Raw genomic sequence first — 24,337 nt, forward strand, 5'->3', positions numbered from 1 at the left:
CTTAAACGTCCCGCGTGATTTTCCTTCGATACTTACTGCGACTTTACTCAGAATCGATCTTGATTTCGGCATAATTCTGATGTAGGTGTAGGTCTCATAGCCGTGTCACACATACATTGTAACCTTGTTCAATTAAGGTCTAATCATAAATTTGAAATAAAGGTGAAAGGGTAGATGTCATGAGAAAAAATACCAGATAAAGGCCAGGAACCGTCTTTTTATGTTTATTGCTGTTCTTCATCTTAATAATTGCTTATGAGATATTAAATTATACAGTGCTTAACACCTTTGCAAATTGGAATACTTCATTTCAGACATGGGGCGAATTACATTGCAATGTAATGCATTATATTATAATTACTTTGACAAAACCATGCATTAATTATAAATTACAATTACAATTACATAGATATAAGAAGATGTGGTATGAGTGCCAATGAGACAACTCTTCATCCAAGTCAAAATTTATAAAAGTAAACCATTATAGGTCACAGTACGGTCTTCAACATGGAGCCTTGGCTCACACCGAACAGTAAGCTATAAAGGGCCCAAAAAAATTACTAGTGTAAAACCATTCAAACGGGAAAACCAACGGTCTAATCTATATAAAAAACGAGAAACGAGAAACACTTATGAACCACATCAACAAACGACAACTACTGAACATCAGATTCCTGACTTAGGACAGGTGCAAACATTAATGCAGCGGGTTTAAACGTTTTAATGGTACCAAACCTTCACCCTTTTTCTGAAACAATAGTGTAACATCACAACATAGAAAGACACACTATAAAATATCAACTGAAATAGCTTAACTCAATCAAAGGACATATTAACACCATTGAACATACACTGAACAAATAAATGCATTTATCAAAGTAATGCATTAAATTACAATTACTTTTGCAAAGTAATGCCTTGAATTACACATTACATTTGTAAATTTTATTATCAAGTGAAAAGAAAAATCAAACATTTTGAAAACAACTTGAAGTTACAAAAGATTCTAGCATATACAGTAACTGTTCCATGTATTGAATTTAAGTATACATGTAAAAAGTCTATTCAATAAGACTATTACATTTCAACATCATAAGGGTTTCGAAGGTTTCATGATGAATAATATTTCTGACTACCCGACTGTTTCACAAAACTATCAAAGTAGATTGTTCTTCTATCATTGGTTTTCTTCTTCTTCTTCCGAATACGGGAGTAGACTCCTAGGTAGGAGTGTAAAACTTCCCGGAACTTGTGTGCTATGTACATATGGACTTAATTTAAAAATAATATGATAAAGAAAAATCATTAACAATAACATATATACATTATATACAGTGGCTTTGTAGTTTAATAAGTTGTTGTGGATCCTTCAAATGTTAGAGTGGATATGCCACTTTTGAAGGATTCCAGGGTGTCAGACATACCTAATTTGCTTCAGGTAGTGAGTTCCAGTCCGAAATAGTGCGAGGATAAAAAGAAAATTTATAGAAATCTTTATTTGTTGATATTTGCCTAAATTTATGTTTCCCTCTAGTACGTCTATCAGATATTGTTAAATTGTCCTTAGGAACTTCCACTAATGTTTAAAGGTATACATCTCTGTGTTTTCTCAAAAAAGAAATTACAGAGATGAAATTTAATACTTATTTTAACTTATTGTTAACTTTACTTTTATATATTTTTTTTTAATTTCAATCAAAATATTTACTGAGAATTTCTTTCCTGATTTTATAATAAACATAGAGCTTAATTTATGACCAAGTGTCAAAATGTGAAATGATTGATTGTAAAACAAACAAATTAGTGTTTTATGACAATGTTCAATTATCTGTTATTTAATCATGTGATCTTTTGACAACAATAGATCACTTTTACAGTAATGTTTTTCATTATGCAGGTCATTCTAGTATTTATACCACTTAATTTTTTTTTTCTTTTCAAGTTCTACCTGTGGCAAGGCTTAATCTCCGAATTCCCTCTAGTGATTTATGTAAAGTGTGAAAAATAAATAAAATAGAAAATCAATATTCAAATGATTGTGTTCTTAGTTAATAAAAAAATCTTAAATTCTGCTTTAGTTTAATCTCCAACAATCTGTTAAAGATATATAGTATGTGAAAAAAGTAATGCCATGTAATGTAATGTAATGCATGAAATTACACAACTTTTTGCTAAAGTAATGCATTAAATTACAATTACATGTAATGCAGAAATTGCTGCATTACACATTACATGGAATTACTTGGAAAAATGTAATGCATTACCATGCAGACATTTATTCATCGGGATTTTACTCTTTTTCATATAAATTGGGGTGAGTTGGCCAGACTAAAGTCAACGGGATTTTATCCTTCTTTCACAAGTGGGGCGAGTTGATAGGATTAAATTTCAACGGGATTTTACCATTATTCATAAGAGGGGAGAGTTGGTGAAAAAGTCGGGCGATTTGGCAGTGGGGCGAGTTGTTATGGATTCTTCGTTTTGTGTGTTCACTATAGAGGCTTATTTCTGCCATTGTGAAGTCGAGTTGCAGAGATACATTTTTAGCTCACCTGGGTCCGAAGGGCTCCATGTGAGCTTATGCCATCACTTGGCGTCCGTCATCGTCTGTCTTCTTTGTCGTAAACTGTTTCAAGAATCTTCTCCTCTGAAACTACTGGGCCAAATATCTTCAAACTTTAACTTAATGTTTCTTTAATAGTGTATCTAGTTTATAAATTTTATCCGAAGTTTTGATCCATCAACAAACATGGCCGCCCTGGCTAAAAATAGAACATAGGGGTCAAACGCAGTTTTTGGCTTATATCTCAAAAACTATAGGATATTTAGCAAATTTGAAAATGTTCAATATGTCAATATATATCAGCCCTGAAATTTTCAGACAAATCGAACAACCCATTGTTGGGTTGCTGCCACTAAATTGGTAATTTTAAGGAAATTTTGCAGTTGTTGGTTATTATCTTGAATATTATTGAAGATAAAGATAAACTGTAAACAGCAAAAATGTTCAGCAAAGTAAAATCTACAATAAAGTTAATATGTCTAAAATTGTCAATAGACCGCTTAAGGAGTTATTGCCCTTTAAGGACAATTTTACACAATTTGTTCATGATGTTTGCTAACATTTAAAAATATTCTCCTCTGAAACTACTGGGCCTAATACTTCTAAACTTTAAATGAAAGTTCCTTAGGGTGACTAGTTTATAAATTGTATCCGAAGTTTTGAACCATTAACAAACTTGGCCGCCATGACTAAAAATAGAACATAGGGGTCAAATGCAGTTTTTGGCTTTTATCTTTAAAACTGTAGCAGTTAGAGCAAAAGTAACATGGAGTTTATAAAGTGATGAATAAGTCAAGATCTATCTGCTAATAAATTTTCAGACCAATTGGACCACCCATTACAGAGTTACTCTCAGAAATAGTTTATTTTTATGAAATTTTACTATTTTTGGTTATTTTCTCTAATATTATAATAGATGGAGAGAAAGTGTAAATAGCAAAAATGTTCAGCTAAGTAAGATCTACAAATAAGTCAAATGATCAAAATAGTCAATTGACTCATTAAGGAGTTATTGCTCTTGAAACGTTTATTTTTTACATTTTTTTGTGCAATTCTATTACTTTTTCAAAAATCTTCTTCTCTGAAACTACTGGGCCAAATACTTCCAAACTTTAACTGAATGCTCCTTAGGGTATCTAGTTTATAAATTGTATCCGAAGTTTTGATCCATCAACAAACATGGCCGCCATGGCTAAGAATAGAACATAGGGGACAAAAGCAGTTTTTGGCTTAATATATCTCAAAAACTACAGCAGTTAGATCAAAAGTGAAATGAGAGTTAAAGTGATAAATGGGTCATGATCTATCTGTTATGAAATTTTCAGACAAGTTCGACAACCCATTGTTGGGTTACTGTTGGAAATAGTTTATTTTTATTAAATTTTACTGTTTTTGGTTATTTTCTTTAATTTTATAATAGATATAGAGAAAGTATAAATTGCAATAAATGTTCAGCTAAGTAAGATCTACAAATAAGTCACCATGATCAAAATAGTCAATTGAACCCTTGAGGAGTTATTGCCCTTAAAACGTTTTTTTTTTTAAACATTTTTTGTGAAAGTCCAATTACTTTTTCAAAAATCTTCTTCTCTGAAACTACTTTGCCAAATACTTAAAAACTTTATTTGAATGTTCCTTAGGGTATTTTGTTTATAGATTGTATTCTGGGATTTGATCCATTCAAAAAACATGGCGGCAGTTTCTAAAAATAGAACATAGGGTTCAAATGAAGTCTTTGGCTTTTATCTCAAAAGCATCGCAGTAAGAGCAAAACTGACATAGGTGAAAGTGTTAAACAGGTTTAGATCTACCTGTCAAGTAATCTTCAGACCAATAGGACAACTTATTGTTGGGTTACTGTCCAGAAATAGTTAATTTTTAGGAAATTTTAGTTTTGGGTTATGTATTATCTTTTAATATTATTATAGAAAGAGAGAAAGTGTAAATGACAAAATTGTTCAGCAAAGTAGGATCTACAAATAAGTCAAATGCCTGAAACTGAAATTATAGCCAGGTGAGCGATATCAGGCTCTCATGAGCCTCTTGTTTTATAATGTAATTATATCAACAAGTCCTCTTATCGGGGTAATCATATCTTATGTCGAGGTAATTATCACAACAAGTCTACATAATTATCTTGACAAGTCAACTCACCATATCCTGGTAAAAATGTCCTAACGTCGAGATAAATGCTCACATCTGCCGTCGTGTTGTTGAGATAACTATGTCGACTTGTCTTGATAATTATCTCTGCAAGTTGACATTAGACTTGATTAAGTTGACTTAAATAATGCAAAACATATATCATGTATATGTGGACTTGTCATGATAATTATCTTGCCAAGTCAAAATCAATGAAAATAGGATATGATTATCATTAAGTCGACTGAATGCAAAACGTAAATTGACTTGTTGAGATAATTATTTTGGCTAATCAACTTAATTATCTGGACAAAAGACTCTAGATAAGAGCATTTATCTCAACTTAAGAACATGTAGGACGAGTTACCAAGATACTCTTAGTCCACTTGTCGAGATAAATTCCATTTTTCTTCTAATCCAACAAGGTGAAAAAATTGTGAAAGTATAATTACATACATGTGCCCCAACAACCTGGCATTTGAGCATTCTGGAATGGGGACAATGTAACCTTGGGCATTTTGGAATAAGAAAAGTAGATCTACCATTGTAATGATTGTTCTAAACAAGAATGCTGAGAGAAATCATCAAAGTGTTAGAAGTATAAACAATGTATGGTTTTACTTTCTTATTATCATATATGCCTGAATTTTAAGGTGTATACCATATTTTAAATTAGTTTTCTTTTATTTTGATAGAATTAAAGAATATGAGTGAAACGAAACCATCAACTATGGAAGCTGTCAACAGAAGATTAGATGAAGTTTTGGTTGAGTTTTTCGAATGTGTTGGAGAACTTTACAAAGAACAAGCAGATCTAGAGAATATAATGAAAAATGGATTCTTGATGATGTCAAGAGCTAGATACAATATGGGGGCCAAGTCTGTTGGTGTTACACAGTACGATGAAACTAATATGAAAGCTTCCAAAGTGGTCTTGGTTACAGATAATGATGATGATGATAACTGTGTCAACAAGATGTTTGAACTAGTAAATGCAAACTGTTGTCTGGATGAGAGTTTAAAGGATCCAGTTTCTAAAGGTTTGAGACAGAGGAAAAGTGGAGGAAAAGACAAAGTAGAAACTGTTGGGTCAGAAAATGTAGAACAATCGACTCACAATTCAAACAATACCAAAAAGAACAATGACCCAATTAAATGGTTTGGTGTTTTAGTTCCACAAAGTTTACGACAGAGTCAGGCTTATTTCAAACAAGCCACAGACAATGTTATAAAAGTTTCAAATTTAAAATCAAAAGTGATGCATCTTAAAGAACAATACAAAAGTCTACAGAAAGAAAAACAGTTAATACATGTAATAACTACTCAATGAAATTATGAAAAAGACAAGATTAGAAGTAGTTCCGTAATATTAGAATTTGGACAAAATAGAGAAACAATTTGATGAATAAAAGCTGGGAAAGTATATCAATATATATACATGACATAGTTAAGAGAAAATGGAGAAGTCATGGATTAGATTTCTGTATTCAAGAATTTAAATGTATACTCGTGTTATTAATGTGAAACAAGTCATTGGTATTGCATATTCTGTTAGATCTTGATTTTCTCTGAAATTTCCATACATCATGAATTTTTGCTATATGACTGTTAAAGTTATTTTTATTAGTTAGGTACATGTAATGTAGTTTATAGCCCTCAACATTTCCATTGCTTTGGTTTTCATCACTTCTAAATGCGACAAAAGCCAAAGATAATGAAGATGGTTTTAGAACATACCATTCAGTAAACAATTTACTCACAAACTAGTGTTCTAGTCCTGTTTCTGTAACATATATAAAACAGTTCTAAGTTGATATTCATCGAAAAGAATATTTCACAATTTAAAGCAAGTTTGGATTCTTAGATCATGTAGATGCCTCCTTTAATTTATATCATTTATTTCTACATGAAGAGTCATAAAATCTATGACAAAATAAGTCAACTCAGGATGGAAATATAACAATATTAATTTGATTCCAGTAACCTATGTAAGGAATATATTAGATATTTCCGAGTCGCACACAAGTTACTTTAAATTCCAGATGGTTTATAAGCATGATATGTGATGATTTGATATTGTTATTAATAATACAGTTTTTTTTTAAATTTTATATTTGATAGTCATGTATACAATTGTTGATAATCATGATAATTGAAAATAAATGTTTTTGATACTTTGTACTTACCGGTAGTATTTCAACTCAAATTCCTATATCAAAAGTTGACTATGTAGTCTTCATGAAGTGTATTTTAAAGGCACTTCAAAATCTAGATTATCCAACTAATGCAACAACTGTGGTTATGTAATAAATTAAAAGATTGGTCAATGAGACAGAAAAGCTTTCTGTGAACTCATCAAAGTGAAATGGCTATTTTATCTTAACATAATCTAAAATGTCTGAAATTAAATTGAACCTTGTAAAAATTTCAACTAGTTCTTCATATATTTTTGGTTGAAGATTAAGTTGTGTCCAGATATTGTGCTTGTAGTCAATACATATACATTGTATCTGGTCAGCCACTTTTGCAATGTATCATTACCCTCTATTTTCAAAGATTTTTGAAGATGAAAACATTATTTTCCATAGTTTTTTTGCAAGAAGAACTTTGTGCCTCCTTACAATTGCCCCAATGATCCCCATCTAATCAAAATTTAGTGAGGATTGTTTGTAGAGGGTCTTGTAATCTTTAAAACATTTAGATCTGTAGTTTCACTTTCAATGAAGAAAATCTTATTAAATAGGCCTATCAGAATCGAAACATTATGAGCCACTGGTGAATTTTATTGAATATAAAAAGATGAAGATTATCTTGACCTTCAATACATTATTTCTGACTAAATTTGATCTAAATTGAATAATTATTTTCAAAGAAACTGAAAAGTGATTTTCTGTATGATTTCGACTTGAATATGTGCTCAATTGTCATCATGATAGACACCTGATCAACCTACAATGAGAATTGTTTGTAAAGGGACTTCCAATTGGAAATTCACTGAAGTTTCAAAACCAATAGACTATTTTCATATTACCGACTTTTGACTCTGGATTATATAATTTGTCGACTGGTTACCTTGGACATCATGGTACCAAGTCAGGTAAGAGCAAGCTAAAGAAGTAAAACCAAGCTTTCAATCGGTACAATTTTGGGGGAAAATTACCTGCTTAACATTTTTTTTCACTACAAAATCATCGGAAAACAGTAAACTTTCCCCTCAAATTACACCGATTATATGTTTGATTTTACTTATTTTGGTTGCTCTTTCTTGACCAAGTACCATGATGTCCAAGGTAACCAGTCGACAAATTATATAATCAGCAGTCAAAAGTCGGTAATATGAAAATAGTCTATTGCGCTGTAGTTTTAGAGAAGTTGGTTGTAAATTTGCCATCTATAACAAAAAAATTGCATCTGGTGGCTGATCATAATGAATTTTAGAAAGGACCTTCAATATTTTATAAATTTCAAATTTAGTTCAAATAGGCTGGGTGGTTGCAGAGATGATGAATACACAAAGAGACAATAACAACTCACATGACTAATGGAACAGGTGAGCTAAAGACTGTTCACATGAATAAAATGAGTCATAGGGTAAATGTCAATGAGACGGCAAGCATTCTGACAACAGAAAAATCAATAGACATAGATCTATAGGTAAACACGGACAAGAATCTAAACTTAATCAAGCTATGTGGTGGGATTAAAAGGATTTTATGCATAATTGTAGGTTATAGTTATCTTGATCATGTTGATATCTAATTCCAAATTGAAGTCTTGTAGTTCATTAATTTTAGTATTTACTGGTATTGTAAACGGTAAGTTGTAAAATCCTGTACTCTATGATGATGATGGATGACTGTGTAATGTCCAGTGGCAAGTTAAATGTATATTCAGCACAAGAACATGTTAATGTGATATTAATATGAACCCTGCTTTATACAATACTGAAAGGCTGAGCCAAGTTTTAAATGTTCTAGTGGATAACAAGGTAACAGTCTACAGGAAGACATGTCACCCTACCCATACACAATATTCTAACTCAGAGGTGCCAGTCTTTACTCTTACACCTAAATGCCACGTGCGTGGTGAAGTAGCAGCAAATAACTATTTTAAAATCTTTGGTTTGACTCTCCATCGGGATCAAACACACGGCCTACCACACTTGAGGCGAACATGCTATAATGAGACCACTGAGGTGGCCCATACTCTAGTGGTCTATACTCTAGTGAGGTGGTCCATACTCTAGCCTCTATGAAAATGTATGACTAGTGAGATAGGAAGTATAATTTTCTAAAACAACATTGCAAGAAACATGAAAGCATGATGTGAAGAATAACAACGTCAAAACTACAATGACAAATCATTTAATGACTAAAAGATTTTATACCATACTGACAAAGTATCAAAGCATTAGCAAAATTACACTCACAAATCACTTAATAACTCATACATTTCATACTTCAATATACAAAATGACATACAAAAAAATTGTCTCCATAATACGACTGGATTTGTAAGAAATTGGATGCTTTGTACAATCTCTAAAAATGTTCATACACACACAAACATACAACTTAGATGACATTATAGATTTGTGGGCATCAATTGCAAAATTGATGGTCTCCAATTGAGTTAACTGGCAAGGCATCAGCAGAGCCTGTTTGGATATGTGTGGCCATCAAATCAAAACTTGATGCCAGGAAATTTTCAAATACAAACCTGTTATCTCAATTTTAATGCAACTGAATGAGAACAGTGAATAATGTATATTGTAAAACCATTTACACTACTTTTGGCTTACATGCACTTTTCCTTACAATCCATTGTGGCATTGGTGTCACAATATTTGTGGTGCTTTTAAATTCAAAATGAACATTACATGTACAAACAATTGCATTAAATTACAATATACATACCTCACATAAATGTAATTCATACACATCAAAATATATCAATGAAAAATAGTACAATGTACAAAATGTATTTGTTTTATTTTTCTCTATAAAGAATTATTTTCAGCTGGAATGGACATGAAGCTTATTGGTTTAAAATGAGTTCAATCTACACGTACAAAAATCATGTATGTAACACAAACAACTTACAGGTTAACAATAGCATAGCACACGTAATTCTAAAGAACTATAATTATTGCACCAGTACATACAACAGTAATTACAATTTTTGTATTAAATTTTCTAGGTTAAAAATGCCCTGATTGATAGAACACAGTTGCACAAGTTAAAATGCAATACGGGGGTAAATGATTTCCAACACATAATTCCCTCTATCTATTCTAAGTTTGTCCAAGACCATATTGTTGCCAATGAAAAATTTCAATATTGATTTTTAAAAAGAAGTGTTTTAATTGACCATGTGATCACTAAAAAGAACAGCTCCAACATTTAAAAAAAATTTTTTAAGGGAAAAAAGGTTTATAATACAGGTAGCCTTTTTTGGTAGAATGTCAATATATACATTGCCTGATATCAAAGATGAATTAGTCAAACATTTACCATAATATCTAATAATACTTGAATATAATATATACATTCCTCAGAGGAAGTAGGAATAAAATCCTTTCATGGAATGATAAAAGACACATATATGCATCAGAAATGTCAGGAACAGTTGAATTATGGTCACATAATCTTCAAAATTCATCACTGGTGTGAATTTTCTTTAGGGTTACCAAGTTTCATGGTTAGAGTGAACCATTTGGAGTGTAAACAAAATTATGGTTTAGTTATTTTATGAAGGTTTATTAATGTAATATACTTCAGATTTAGTTATTTTTGTTGGCGTGGTTTCATCATTTGCTCTTATTAAAGTAACTAAAAACTGGATGATCAGTGAACATGGTATTAAGTACAGAATAACTTAGCACATGTTCATAAGTTAAATAATGTGTGTATATCTCATTCTTCTTCCATTTTATCAAAGGGAAATAACTCAAGCATATAAATAATAAATTATCTGTAGGGATTCCAAACCAGCAAATCTCTCTTTGCTAACTCAAATTTTCTATAAATATTATACATCTGTGAATTTTAAGCTATGAATCAGCCCATACAAATTACCAGAGAAAAACGTACTTAGTTCTTTTTAAACTAAACTAGAACTGTAAAGTTTGGACATAGATTGATAAGTTCATGCAATTCCTAAATTAAATGTTATAAAGCACCCAGAATTATGAAGCAGATGGAATTACTGGATGGCATAATACATGTAATAATATTGTTTTCTATTTAATTATTCTTCAACTAAAAATATCACTAACATTTACATAATCATGAAACATTCATATAGAGATCTGTTCACTGTAAAATATCTTGTACAAATATATTCATTTCCAGGCTTTGTTCAAAGCTTTTCTCGCTGCTAGTTTCTGAGTAATAAGTGTTACTAAAATCATTGCCAGCATCACTAATGATATCAAATAAAAGTCAAAATCTTCTTTCAGTACATCAAACATTTTTGAGGGTTGCACTCTTGTAAAAAATAAATCTGAAAAACAAAATAAATATCATTTAGCAAATAAGATAGCTATTTATTTTTCCCTACTTAAAATAAATTTGAAATGACTGTAAGTGAATTTAAGACTACAGATACAATTTTTATTATAAAAAGAAAGTCAATTCTGAAGTAAATACATTTCATGACTCTATACAATTACATTATGATTTTGATAGACAATGCACTGTATGATTTTGATTAGTTAAACCATTTGGATAAATGATGTATGTATGCCTATTATGTTAAATGACTGAATAATAGACAACGATAAATCTTACGGGGCGATGGATCATATAATTATGATACAGTACACTACAAAATATAATATATAATAAGTCTAAAAGGGTACAACATCACCAAAAAATAATAATAAAATGAACAAATGTTAAATATTTCGGATAACAGATATCCTTCATCAGTATGATCACGATGTAAAATGAATCATATCAATCTAATCTGATTATAAAACTATAACAATCTTGAAATTTATACAATAAAACAGTCAAAACAGAACATCATAGAGACGCTTGTACAATTCTAAAATTTTTAAATATGACGTTGGTTATGTAGCTATTTACAACAGAGACTGCAAAAATATGCTTCAAATAAAAAGAGTAATGTGCGATATGAACTGGTACAACTCTAAAATTTCAAAGGTGATGACAGTTAAGATGTTACAACAACGATTGCGTGGAAATACATTCCCAACAAGCAATCTGTGAGTATTGCAAGGCAATACATAGTCCCCTACCGGTTAAAAATTCATTGTAATGGAGCAAACCTACCACTAGATTCTTCAAACAATTTACTAAAGAAAAGGACAAAAATCTTAAATGTCATTTATCTAACTCAATGTCTTTTACAAATCTTTAAAAAAAAATGAGTTATTTCCCGTTGAACAGAAATCTAGTAATTAATAAGTATTTCATTAAAAATCTAATTCTAGGGAAAGTTAAAAAAATGAGTTAATTCCCTTTGAACAGAAATCTAGTAATTAATAAGTATTTCATCAAAAATTTAATTCTAGGGAAAGGGCTTTAACTGAACAAGGAGAAAAGCTAAAATCGTGAAAATCAAACTTGACCTGTAACTTGTCATGAAAAAACAATACACCAAATATCAAATCAATATCTTCAAGCTTGAAGAAAAAAAGTCTGGAAAACTGATTTGCCGGACTGAAGGATGGACAGACGGACGGACGGACGGACAGACAGACAGAGTGCAAACCTAAAGTCCACTTCGACTTCGTCGGTAGGGGACTAATAAAAAGCACTGACGGATCCAAGCTAGTATAATATTTCAAATATGACAACTGTAGAGTAATTAAAACAGAGGCTGTGTATTTAAACATCCCAAATAGATAGCAGTTTGATAATGATTAAAAAAATAATAATAAATGTTGACTAAGGTTAAATAATTGAACGTGACTGCGTACTTATACATCCCAAATGAATAGAACCCTGTAATTTAAACTGGTATAATTAAAAAATTCCTTAAAACTGTAAGAGTCCAGTAAGGAAGCCTGAGTTACTGGAAACAAGTGATGGTAGGAAAATGAGTGATAGTAGGGAAAATGAGTGACTCATTCTGTTTTTTTCATTTATGCCCTCTGGGGAAACTGTCCTTAGCTTTCTTATCCAAAACCATTCCCGAGCGAGTCTGTCGGCCCTTGACCAACCCTTGTTGTGGTCTATGATTGTGATGGTAAGGTTTTTGAGATCAGCTTGGGCGTGCCCAGGTGATCTCAAACGACGACTACGGGGAGGTCGTGCTTGCAGGTGTAGACACTTCGATGGCCATTCATGCGTTTGTCGAATGGCTGTTCTGTCTCGACAACGTACTGCATGCCACATCGACACTGAAGAAGGTATACAACATTCTGGGTTTTGCAAGTTACATAGCAAAATATAGTGAAAACAGACCCAGTGGAGTGGCAAGTAAATGTTTGAGTATTCAGTATTTGTTGGCAAGTCAGACATTGTCTGTTACCACTCGACTTACACCATCTTGCAGTTGAACCGCTTTTATTAAAGGAGGCGTCAGCTCTCACAAACAAGTCTTTCAGACTTGCTGGTCTCCGAAAAGCTAAGACAGGAGGTTTGGGAAAGATCTTGGATAATTTTGGGTGCTTGGCAATAATTTGCAAATTGGCACGGATCAAACGTGAAAGGTTTATAGTAAAGGCGGGATTGCATGTTAAAACAAACGGGACTATTTTGCTGTGCCTCTTCTGTTTCTACTGTAATAGGTCATTGCGGCTGTTATTGTTAGCATGCCAAAACCCCTTATCTATGTCCCATTTCTTATAACCTCGTTTGGTAAAAAATCCACAAAGTTCCTATAACCATTTAGTGACAGCCTCCTCAGAGGAGCAAATCCACTTTATTCTGAGAGCTTGACTGTACTTTTTGTACAATGTTTGGGGTGACAGCTTTGGGGAGAAAGTAATGATGTTTATCTGTAGGATTACAGTAGAGGTCTGTTGATATGACTCCGTCCTTTATAGATGTAGTTGTGTCTAAGAAAGATATCTTAGAGTCGGAAATTTCATATGTAAATTTAATTGACTGGTGGGCGTTGTTTGCATGTCTGATAAAATCATCCAATTTTTGTTGGGATTCAATCCATTTCATGTCAACATCATCGATGAAACCGAACCAAGATAGAGGTTTGGATAAAGATGTTGAAATGATTTGTTTCTCTAATTTGCCCATGAAAATACTGGCGTAAGACGGTGCCATTATGTTATATATACCCTGATTATTTAGACTTACCTAACCCATATGCTAATACTAGTGAAGTAGATTCCAGGCCAGCTGGTGATGTATGTATGCCTATTATGTTATATATACTCTGATTATAGTTAATAATAGCTTCTGTTGATACAGGCAGTTCTGGTATATAGGGTATAATTCCTTCCTCCCTGAAAGATAACATATATATATATAAGGTTTCAATAAGTAATATCAAACTCGCCTTTCTTGTCTTAATATAGTAAGAGAGTTTAAACAAAAAATAATTTTAAAAAGTTTATAAGTTTTTTAAGCACATGAGATCACCCCCCGTTTTTGATGGGGTTCATGTTGCTCAGTCTTTAGTTTTCTATGTTGTGCTTTATGTACTGTTGTTTGTCTGTTGGTCTTTTTCATTTTTTAGCCATGGCATTGTCAGTTTATTTTCTACATATGAGTTTGAATATCCCTTTGGTATCTTTCGCCTCTCTCTTATACTAAAGAAATTTGTGGCAAAGTCAATTTCAAGCCATAAAATAATATATTTAATATTAATTTTTTCATATTTAACTTGTTAAATAAAATAATTGCTATAAAATATCTGCAGGCATGAAACAAAAGAGTCTAGACAGGTAAATGTCCACAAGTTGTAATAAGAATGTCATTACTACATCATGTATATTGACTTACATTGTTTCCTGTGTTGGTATGACCGGTCGTCTTGGATCTATAAATGCTTTGGGTAAAGACAGTAGACCTCCATGGACCAATGCAACTGAAAAAATATTCTAGATCATGTATGGGTGACTTATATTTTTTTATATGTTAAACAAGACTCCTTCCAATTTCTTTCCAATTTTAATGAAACTTTCATTGTCAAATTCTTAATGATTTGATTATGCCAGTATTTTTACATACTTTTTTTTTGAATTCCAGATAGCAAGAGTTCACAATTAAATACAAAGAATGAACTTAAAACAATATATCTGAAAATTTGTAAAAAGGTAAGAGTCATGGGTCCAAAATCACATGAAATTGAAAAGAATTTAAAAAAAGAATAATTTAAAATAAAAAAAAAGACTTCAAAAAATATTTTATTCCTTGTGATTTCAAATTGATGTACCAAAAGAAATGTCTATGAATATTGTGAAAACCTTAATAAACTTTTCATACAACCAAATCTTAGAAACTGTTAACATAGAGGTACAATGTATTTCTTGCCGTTGTAGCATTTTTATAAACTTCTACAATTATTAACACTGCCAATGACAGAAAAGCATACCAAACGTTCCCTTCCATTGCTTAATTTGCCGACGAAATTCTACATTAATTTGTTGTTGTAAGCTAACATAAAGAACCCATGTGATTTACTTACACAAAACAGATTTACTGGTGATTCCTTTCTCTGTAATAGTGGTAGCCATTGTATATATAGGCATGGGCAATATAAAGGACTGTCTGAGGACCAGTGGTTCATGTGGTGCAGTATGACTTGAGAAGGCCGTAGAATTACTCTGTTCCTTTCCTTCAAACAGTTCTAATACTGATACTTCTTTCCTTCTACTTTTCTGGTTGTAATAATCATACTAGAAAAATATTTTAAGCAGTTTTTAAGTATATCAATTCAGAAATTAAGCTAGTTCATTTATTTGAATCAAACAAACTTAACAAATATTATCTCCTAGTAAACCTTCTTATATAATGATCAAATGGTAACGTTAAAGCTAAAAGTTTTATAGTCGTCATTATATAACTACATACCAAAGTAGCTGCACAATAAATTGAATCATAACAGAAAAAATGAAGACCAGTAAAATTTCAAAAGAATGTAAAAATCAGTTTAATATTAGCAGGATATCTTTCATGTTATTTTGTATCTCTTAGTGTTGAAATACCATTAAAAGGTGGCCAACAGGACCAAAACCAATACTGAGTGCTGTAATTCCTTCAAAAGGAAGTTATTAGGAACAAAGCCAATACATCAACAGGAATTAAGTATACTTAACATCATCAAAATCAGCCAAATATCACCTTCATTGTAAAATTCAGAGTTCTCCCCAGGGCCTTTTACCATCATGGTAATGTGATGCTCGGCGTTTTATGTTTCTGCATTTTGGCACTACGTTTCTGCATTAAATTTCCTACGTTTCTGCATTTTTATAGTACTCTTTTCCGCATTGTTTTTACATTGATTTTGTTAAAGGTTATTTACGATTCCGCATTTTAATTTTTGATGTATGCCACTTCCGTTTGTCAAATGGTTTCCCTCTAATTTGACACAAGTGTAAATTGATTGATTGTTTATTGCTAAATGACAAATATTTCATGCATGTTCAGGCAAACACAAGTTTAAAAGTCAGGTTTATAATATAAAAACGAAGAGTTGTGATCCACCAGAGTTCAAATCGGTGTGAAGTGGATGTAAGCAATTATAGGCAACCTTAAGGCCTTCAACAATGACAAAAACCCGATACTGTAAAGTAGTCTAGAAAAGGCCCGACATGAAAAGTGTGAAACAATTGTCAAATGGTTTCCCTCTTATTTAACACAAGTGTAAATTGATTGATTGTTTGTTGCTATTTTTTTATGCCCAGTGACAACTATTTCATGCATGTTCAGGCAAACACGAGTTTAAAAGTCAGGTTTATAATATAAAAACGAAGAGTTGTGATCCACCGGAGTTCAAATCAGTGTGAAGTGGATGTAATCACTTAAAGGCAACTTTAAGGCATTCTACAATGACAAAACCCGATACTGTAAAGTCGTCTAGAAAAGGCCTGACATGAAAAGTGTGAAACAATTCAAACGAAAAAACTAACGGTCAAATTATACACAGTTAAGAATATGACAGGGTTGATATAAAACCAAAGATTTGGTATGATGTCAATGAGCCAACTCTCCACAAGAGACCAAATTACACAAGTATACTTTAATAAAATAAAGTCTTATATATCATTATTACCATTTTTTACAGGTGAAATATAGGTAAAAATGTGGAAAGGTGGTATCTATTTATTTCGGAAAAGTAATGCACAAAAATGCAGAAAAGTGAAACTGGATTTTTGCTAAAAATGTGGAAACGTAATACGCCCGTGATGCTATATTCCTAGAATGTGATGCTATCTGAGATTATTATGTTAAAGATTGTGTTATGGATGTGATGCTATCATTTCTAGAAATAAGATGGTATTTTAGAATTCCCTGTTTACCAGGATGCTATATGAAATTTGTGGGGAGAACACTGAAATTGAATGAAAGATTGCAAGACAGACATAAGAAAAATTATCTTACATGAACATTTGGTGGCAAAAAAAAATGTTCTAATCATTGAGCCAAGTTTGCCTTAATGCATTTGAGAGGAAATATTTAACATTACCATATTTTCCATATGACCAACTACTATGTTTTGCATATTATTTATTAGACTTCAGACATACTGAATCTGATGGTGAGAACTATTCAATCTGCATAATAAAGTTTTGCAAATATCAAAACTATCAACCTACCACTACCCAGTTCTCACTATGTATAATATGAACTGGTCCTTTAGCTCTTCTATGGTTTCCATGGAAAACAATATGACCTTTGACACTGTCAATTAAGTAGATATTCACAAAATTTCCTGGACCTGCTGAAACAATTTAAATAAATAAGTATTCTGTAAATCAACAACCTTTTTACAATTGTGAACAAGATATATAAGACTAAAATATTTGACACACTAAGGTTTTTTTTACCCCCAGGCTAGATTGCCCCGCCATGTTTCGTACAGCTTAGAATTTTGATTTTCAATACTCTCAACTTTAAGTTTGATTGTCCTCCCAACTGTTTTGGCTCTGCACCATGGATGAGTCTTATGTAGACGAAATGTGGGTATCCAATTATATTCCTTGTATCTGTGATGAGTTTGTATTATTACTTGCATTTCTAGATTTATATCATTGGAATTAATGGTTGCAAAAAACTTAAGTCACTTGTCTAAGTAAATATCATATTGATAAAAATATAGGTTGCATCATTAAAACATACAGTTTATATATATATAGCTTGACATGGCATTGTCTGTTTATTTTCCACTAATGAGTTTGAATGTCCCTTTGGTATCTTTCTCCTCTATTTAATACTGTCAGACATTTAACATAACTGAAGGTGAGTACATATCGATTTCATGACATAAAATCATAAATTACATATTTCATCCAGGTCGTAAAGTTTTCAATGTGTGCTTTAACTAAAGTTGCAACTTCGAATCTGAAAGGCAAAGTTGATCCTGACAGTTTTGACTATTCTGTGTATGCCCTTTTAATTATTGCTCTAAAACTTTTTATATTTCTGGCTTGCGAAAATTTTGGTGTCTAGCATACATGAGGACAGCTATTCCCTATACAGTCTTGTTGGCAAGGAAATACTATAACCTTTTTTTTCCTCCTGGTTCAATTTATGGCATATATATTTGAAAAAAAGGAGCAGTTTACAATTGCTTCATGGCTATTGTTCTAAAAGGAGAACTTGATATTTTTTAAATGTCAATCTTCATCTATAAAAAATTTGTAAATAACCAGATCTTGATACCATAGATACACACATGACCTTAATATGTAAAACTTTGATGTTGATACCAAATACATTCTACTTCTAGTTGACAGACTTTTAAAAAAGTTATAACCATTGACAACCTTACTTTTCTGTGAAGAACTAGATGTATCTTCTCCTTCAGCAACAACAACTGCCAAATTTGGATTAATGTACTTGTACAAGACACTTCTGTCACCAAGGACACGACCTTGAGAGTGAACATGTTCTGAAAACAAATTAATGAAAGGATAAATGTATTATAATCTGACAGTCAAACACTGTAATTTTTCTATTTGATCATTTTCATAGTCTATTTCTTTAATAATTATCTCTAATTTTCAACATAATCTTTGAAAACCTTTGTTATTTGTATTTGATTTTTGATTTTTGGTGTTTTAACGCCACTTTTAAGCACTGCTTTTGGGCTATTTCGTGGCGGCCAGTTTTTATTGGTGGAGGAAGCCAGAGCGCCCTGTGAAAACCACCGACCGTCAATAGGAAAACTGACAATCCTAGTCAATTAAGATTGGAGTCGAGTGCACCCGCCCGAGCGGGGTTCGAACTCACAACCTCAGTGTTGACTGGCTAGTGATTACAGTAGTAACTACTTAGACCACTCGGCCACCGAGGCCCCTTGTTATTTGTATGCAGGTCAGCAAATCTAAAGGAAAGCAATCAACTCTTAATAATAATTTTATTTACCATAATTGTGTTGATGAAACCAGCAGGTTTATTTCCTTTGTACACTAGCATCATGGACATAGAAACACACTTACATAAAATAAATAAATATATTTGTTTCTCGTTTCTCGTTTTTATATAGATTAGACCGTTGGTTTTCCCGTTTGAATGGTTTTACACTAGTAATTTTTGGGGCCCTTTATAGCTTGCTGTTCAGTGTGAGCCAAGGCTCCGTGTTGAAGGCAGTAACTTGACCTATAATGGTTTACTTTTATAAATTGTTACTTGGATGGAGAGTTGTCTCATTGTCACTCATACCATATCTTCCTATATCTATATAATTACCATTGTATCTTTTAAACACTACATCTTTGATAATTTGCTGTTTCTTCTGTAGATTGACATTCCAAACTTTCTCTCCTTTTAAATCCTGCAAGATATTTTTATCAAATCATGCACATAAAAACCTCACATGGAAGCAATATGAATATTCAGCAGAAAGTTTGCTATGCAAAAGTATCAAATTTCTTCAATGGATTTCAATTGATTTCAATTTAAGCTATCTATGAGTAGCATATTCTAGGGAAATAAGGCATTTTAAATTAAAACACTAGCAATCAGGTAAAATGAAAGATTTTCTTTTCCCAGAGTGGAATCATGATAAATGGATGCAATATAAAATTTTATAGCAATCATATAATTTTACCCTTACATAAAAACTAAATTGTTCTTTGGTTTTTTTTTTGGAGGGGGGGGGGGGGGGGGGGGATTTTTTAGAAACAGGCCGAAAACCATTCTTAACACTCTAGACACTTGTACATTGTTGAAGAGCGTATACATATGCAGACCTCTAGATGTGTTATTGTTTTCTGTGATATTGGGTTATTGTCTCATTCGCATACACTCCAACCCCACAATTTCTTCTGTTCATATAATATATATACCTTCAGGATAAATAATTATTCAATGCAGATCAGTCGTTTTAAACAAACCAAATTATCAACAGTTGCATTTATTTTCCTTAAAGACCAAGAGATTTTACCAATATGCTTAAACATGTTAAAAAGAATGTATAATTAAAGAATGGAGGCAAAAAAATCACAAATTACTATACAGTAAATTAACACATTTTTTTGAGGGATTAATTTTTTCCTAATTTTGGGGTTAGTATAAAATCACATGAATTGATCCTAAGGAAGTTCATACTCTGAGACAAGAATAGAGTGAAATTAAGCCTTGTGATTTTGGAATGGCCCTTAAAATCCTGAAATTTAAACTCTGCAAGGATAAAGCACTTTACAATATCTTATTTCTCTAACCTTGCTGACTCTGTATCCATTCAACATCCCTTTATCTAAATCTACAACCATCATGTATAAAGAAGAGTGGATTCTACTTGCTACTGATTTGTAACTTGGAGGATAAACATGGATCTAAAATAAAACAAAAGTTGTCAGAAATCATAAATCACATAACGGCTGTACCATAAATGGAATCCAGGGACTGTACTTCTGAAATTTACCAAAAGTTGATTCTAAATATCTTTCAGATATACATATTTAATCATTGTGTCCTATAAAATGTCTATGAAAAACTGTTCATATTTACTAAATTAAAATGAAAGAACCTTTTAGGGACAAGCTCACATAAATCTTCTCTGAATTTTGGGTCCTCAATACTCTTCAACTTCGTACTTTATTTGGCCTTCTAAACTTTTTTGATTCAAACGTCACTGATGAGTCTTATTAATGAAATATGTGTCTGGCGTACAAAGTATAAATCTTTTTCAATGATTGTCGAAACATGGATAGTCATTTATTTTCGTTGATATTTGTTTTTGTTGTTTTGTCAAATTTTGCATACATGCCAATAGAAAATTCAACATTTAATTTTGAAAAGCCACAAAAACTGGTATTCCTACAACAATATTGAATCCACAGTATCCTGTTGCAATATTAGTAATATTCTTTAATGATCCTTCATTCAAATTTCTGGAGGTATCTGACAAAAATAAAGGCTTTATCATGGTAATAACAAAGTGATGACCAACAGACTGTTGAAAAACATTATACTCTCAGCAACTTTGTTGCATAGAGTAAGATAAAATGTTTTTATCTAAATATGTTGCATGTAAATGTATGATTGATCATATCAATTATATTGTGTTGCTATAATTTCTAATCTCCTGAGTGTGCTCCTGCTTATTTCATCAGTGATCCACTTTTGAATATTTATTTCATTTCAGTATACATTTAACTTTTTCATTGCTGTAAATATGGGTTACTTGTCTTGAGGCAGTCCCTTAAACAGTCTATAAATCATGAAAAAGCCCTGTTCAGTAGTAACTATTATATAATTATTACCTGATTATCAGAGTCCATTAGAACAATGCCTTTTAGGAAATTCTCATCCATTTCCCCCACCATGTAGGCTTGTTGTACATTATAACCTAGGTCTAGACCTTCAGGTGGCATATCTGACAATGCCACACCTGTGATGGGGTTAAACGCATACAATACACCGTGTCCTGTTTTCTGTAAAAAGAATATTTGTTTTAATATTTTAACACATCTTTACAGCACATGGCTTTGTAACAAATTATATTCAATCTGCAAAGCACTCAACAAAATGTTAGTGGTACACCAGTTCCTTAATAACGAGGGAATGAGTTTTCATCATCATTAATTTGAAAAAACATGTGCTTTGATCTTTGATACTTATTCAATAGGAATAATAGGGAATTCAGAAGAAAGCAAGAAATTATGTCGTCATAACTAAATCCTGACCAATTAAAAACTGTCACAGATCAAACAAACCACACATTGATTAACTAAAAGTAATCAACAGGTCAGGAAAATAATAAATAGACAGAGAAATATGTTTATTGATTGATTGATTGATTGGTGTTTAACACCACTTTCAACACTATTGTGCTATTTAGTGGGTCAGTTTTTATTGGTGGGGGAAGCCGGAGAGCCCTGAGAGAACCACCAACCTTCGGTAGGAAAACTGACAATCCTAGTCAATTAAGATTGGAGTCGAGTGCACCTGCCCCGTGTGGGATTCGAACTGACAACCTCAGTGTTGACTGGCTAGTGATACAGTAGTTTGACTACTTATACCACTCGGCCACCGAGGCCCCTAAAATATGTTTATCTAATTTACACTCAATAATACTTTTCATGGAAATTTGATTATTTTTATAATCAATGTCTGGTTTGTTTCATTTCAATTTTTTGTGTTAAAATTATTGAGTCAAATTTTCCTGCTTTCCTCTGAATTTGCTATTGTTACAACACAAAAAAGGCATCCATGCTGGATGACGTCTCAGATAAAGAAATTATTGGGCAGATGATAGAAAAATAACGATAAAGTTTGCTAGCATAAAGTCTAAAAATCATTATAGAAACTGATTCCACCATAGTATCTTGTATGAAATGATATTTGTACACACTCAAAAGTTCAACTTCAAATATTCTAATAACTTTAATATGATAAGGGACTGACGGACGAACACATAATGCCTCTTTACTATCGTAGGCTGTGCATACCAATTTTTATATCTCTAGTTGATAAAAAATTGTTATCAACAGGGTGGGGTTGAAGAATCTACATTTACTTTCTAGAAGGTATTAAAATTATAAGATATAGTTTTATAAGTATTTCTCTCTTTAATGGTTTTAACAAGCTTTAATTAGTTTTACTTCCCCTTCATTTTTTTTTAATTACTCTCCACAATGATCATAGTATGCTATGGTTTGTGTACATTTCATATATAAATACATATAAGAAAGGTTTAACACTAACAATTTTTTTTACTTGCAGGAAAGAATATATATATGATTTCATCTTGTATTTTCTTTAAAAACATACATGGCACTTAGGGCAGGATAATTTATATCACATTTAAAATGAAGTTTCTAAAATTACTTTTCTGTGCAACATAAGATATAATTCATAGGATGGCTACTACATTTATCAAGTGCCTTCCCTTAGTAGTTTGTAACATGCTTGTTTATATAAAACAATCCCTACTATCAGTATTTTGTTTGAAGAAAGTTATTTGCCATATCTTGACTTTTATGTATATTTACTCTCTATTTCAATTTTAAGAAACAATTCCTGAATCTGATTTTCTTACACAATACTATTTCTTCTAAAAATATTTTTTGAGGAAGTTTACATAATGTTAATGAATGCATTTACATAAAATACATACCATATCTCTGCCCAAGATTGCACACTGTGGTGGATTAGGGAAATGTGCTGTGGTACGTTGGACAAACAATGGTAATGATTTTTTATATCTATCAAAGGGAGATAACTTAGGCATGAAATGGGACCAAGCTATTTTTCCATTGGTACTCTTCATTCCATAAATCTACAAAAAATAAAAATATTTGAATTCTATTATTTACTATGGTAAAGGCTCTACATTAGAACTGTGTTTTTAATATTTGGTGGCATGATAATAGATTTAACATTTGCAAACTGAGATTGCAGGTGTGATAGCACTATTATCTCCAATCTGCATCAGTAAAAATAAAAGCTAGCATTTTGAATTAGTAAAATTTGGCAGGATAAATTCTGAATTTTCAAGCAAGAGGAATGATTAATTGCTGACATTCAATTCAATTTCTGTTCTTAACAGATATTACTGTGGTAAACACTTGTTTTGCTTACAATTCCAACAACAGTTATGGCTTTCTTTCCTAACTGATGCCGCTATAACAACCATTTAAATGATCTTACCTTCCCAGCAGACGTCACAATTACAATCATCTTATTCAGGTTAAATTCATCCCTAGTCATTTCTTCATCTTCATCCTCATCTTCCTCCTCTTCAACAGATCCATCAGAGTTTTCCATCAAATGATGTCTGTGACCTTGAAGTTTGTGAAGCTGTTTTTGCAAAAACGTCTATTTAAAGAAAAGAAGAGGGCTTAAACCAAATCAATATGATTTCAACAAACATATGGATTTTTGCTTCTCATATTTTTTCCCCTTTTCCTTAGTTCTGTGTATACTTTCTGATCGAGTGATGTAAAGTATTGAAATTTTTGGCCAAGCAATTCCTAATTTTCTGTATTCTTTATAAACATGCATCTTTAGTACAATTCTGGTACAATAG

General features: G+C 31.8%; 2 protein-coding genes across 4 annotated transcripts in view; one reads left to right on the forward strand and one right to left on the reverse strand.

The window, feature by feature from the left end:
* The first annotated feature begins 19 nt into the window (after positions 1–19).
* On the forward strand, positions 20–6,128 carry LOC127719993 (coiled-coil domain-containing protein 115-like). 2 transcript variants are annotated; one of them, XM_052226383.1, is made up of 2 exons: positions 20–81; positions 5,401–6,128. In XM_052226383.1, the coding sequence occupies exon 2, from the start codon at positions 5,412–5,414 to the stop codon at positions 6,033–6,035; it is 624 nt and encodes a 207-aa protein (XP_052082343.1). In that variant the 5' UTR covers positions 20–81; positions 5,401–5,411; the 3' UTR covers positions 6,036–6,128. The 2 variants fall into 2 exon arrangements, with proteins under 2 accessions (XP_052082343.1, XP_052082344.1); XM_052226384.1 differs by having other exon boundaries at positions 39–87.
* Positions 6,129–9,053: 2,925 nt separating this feature from the next.
* The window catches only part of LOC127719975 (ER membrane protein complex subunit 1-like), a 37,565-nt gene continuing 22,281 nt past the window's right edge, over positions 9,054–24,337 (reverse strand). Inside the window, exons 15-25 of one of the 2 annotated variants that reach the window (XM_052226354.1) lie at positions 23,959–24,126; positions 23,426–23,587; positions 21,570–21,740; positions 20,526–20,639; positions 19,552–19,636; positions 18,632–18,751; positions 17,457–17,578; positions 15,326–15,536; positions 14,641–14,725; positions 13,993–14,141; positions 9,054–11,209 (exon numbers count right to left, since the gene is read on the reverse strand). In XM_052226354.1, the coding sequence (XP_052082314.1) occupies positions 11,049–11,209; positions 13,993–14,141; positions 14,641–14,725; positions 15,326–15,536; positions 17,457–17,578; positions 18,632–18,751; positions 19,552–19,636; positions 20,526–20,639; positions 21,570–21,740; positions 23,426–23,587; positions 23,959–24,126 (1,548 nt within the window). In that variant the 3' untranslated portion in view covers positions 9,054–11,048. Of the gene's footprint in view, positions 11,210–13,992; positions 14,142–14,640; positions 14,726–15,325; positions 15,537–17,456; positions 17,582–18,631; positions 18,752–19,551; positions 19,637–20,525; positions 20,640–21,569; positions 21,741–23,425; positions 23,588–23,958; positions 24,127–24,337 lie in introns of both variants that reach the window. The other variant, XM_052226353.1, reaches the window with a different exon arrangement.

This window comes from Mytilus californianus, unplaced genomic scaffold, assembly GCF_021869535.1.
Source record: "Mytilus californianus isolate M0D057914Y unplaced genomic scaffold, xbMytCali1.0.p SCAF_11, whole genome shotgun sequence".
NCBI classification, from domain to species: Eukaryota; Metazoa; Mollusca; class Bivalvia; order Mytilida; family Mytilidae; genus Mytilus; species Mytilus californianus.

Excerpts from the sequence above, each read along its gene's own strand:
- LOC127719993 (XM_052226383.1), top strand. The coding sequence starts at position 5,412 with ATGAGTGAAACGAAACCATCAACTATGGAAGCTGTCAACAGAAGATTA.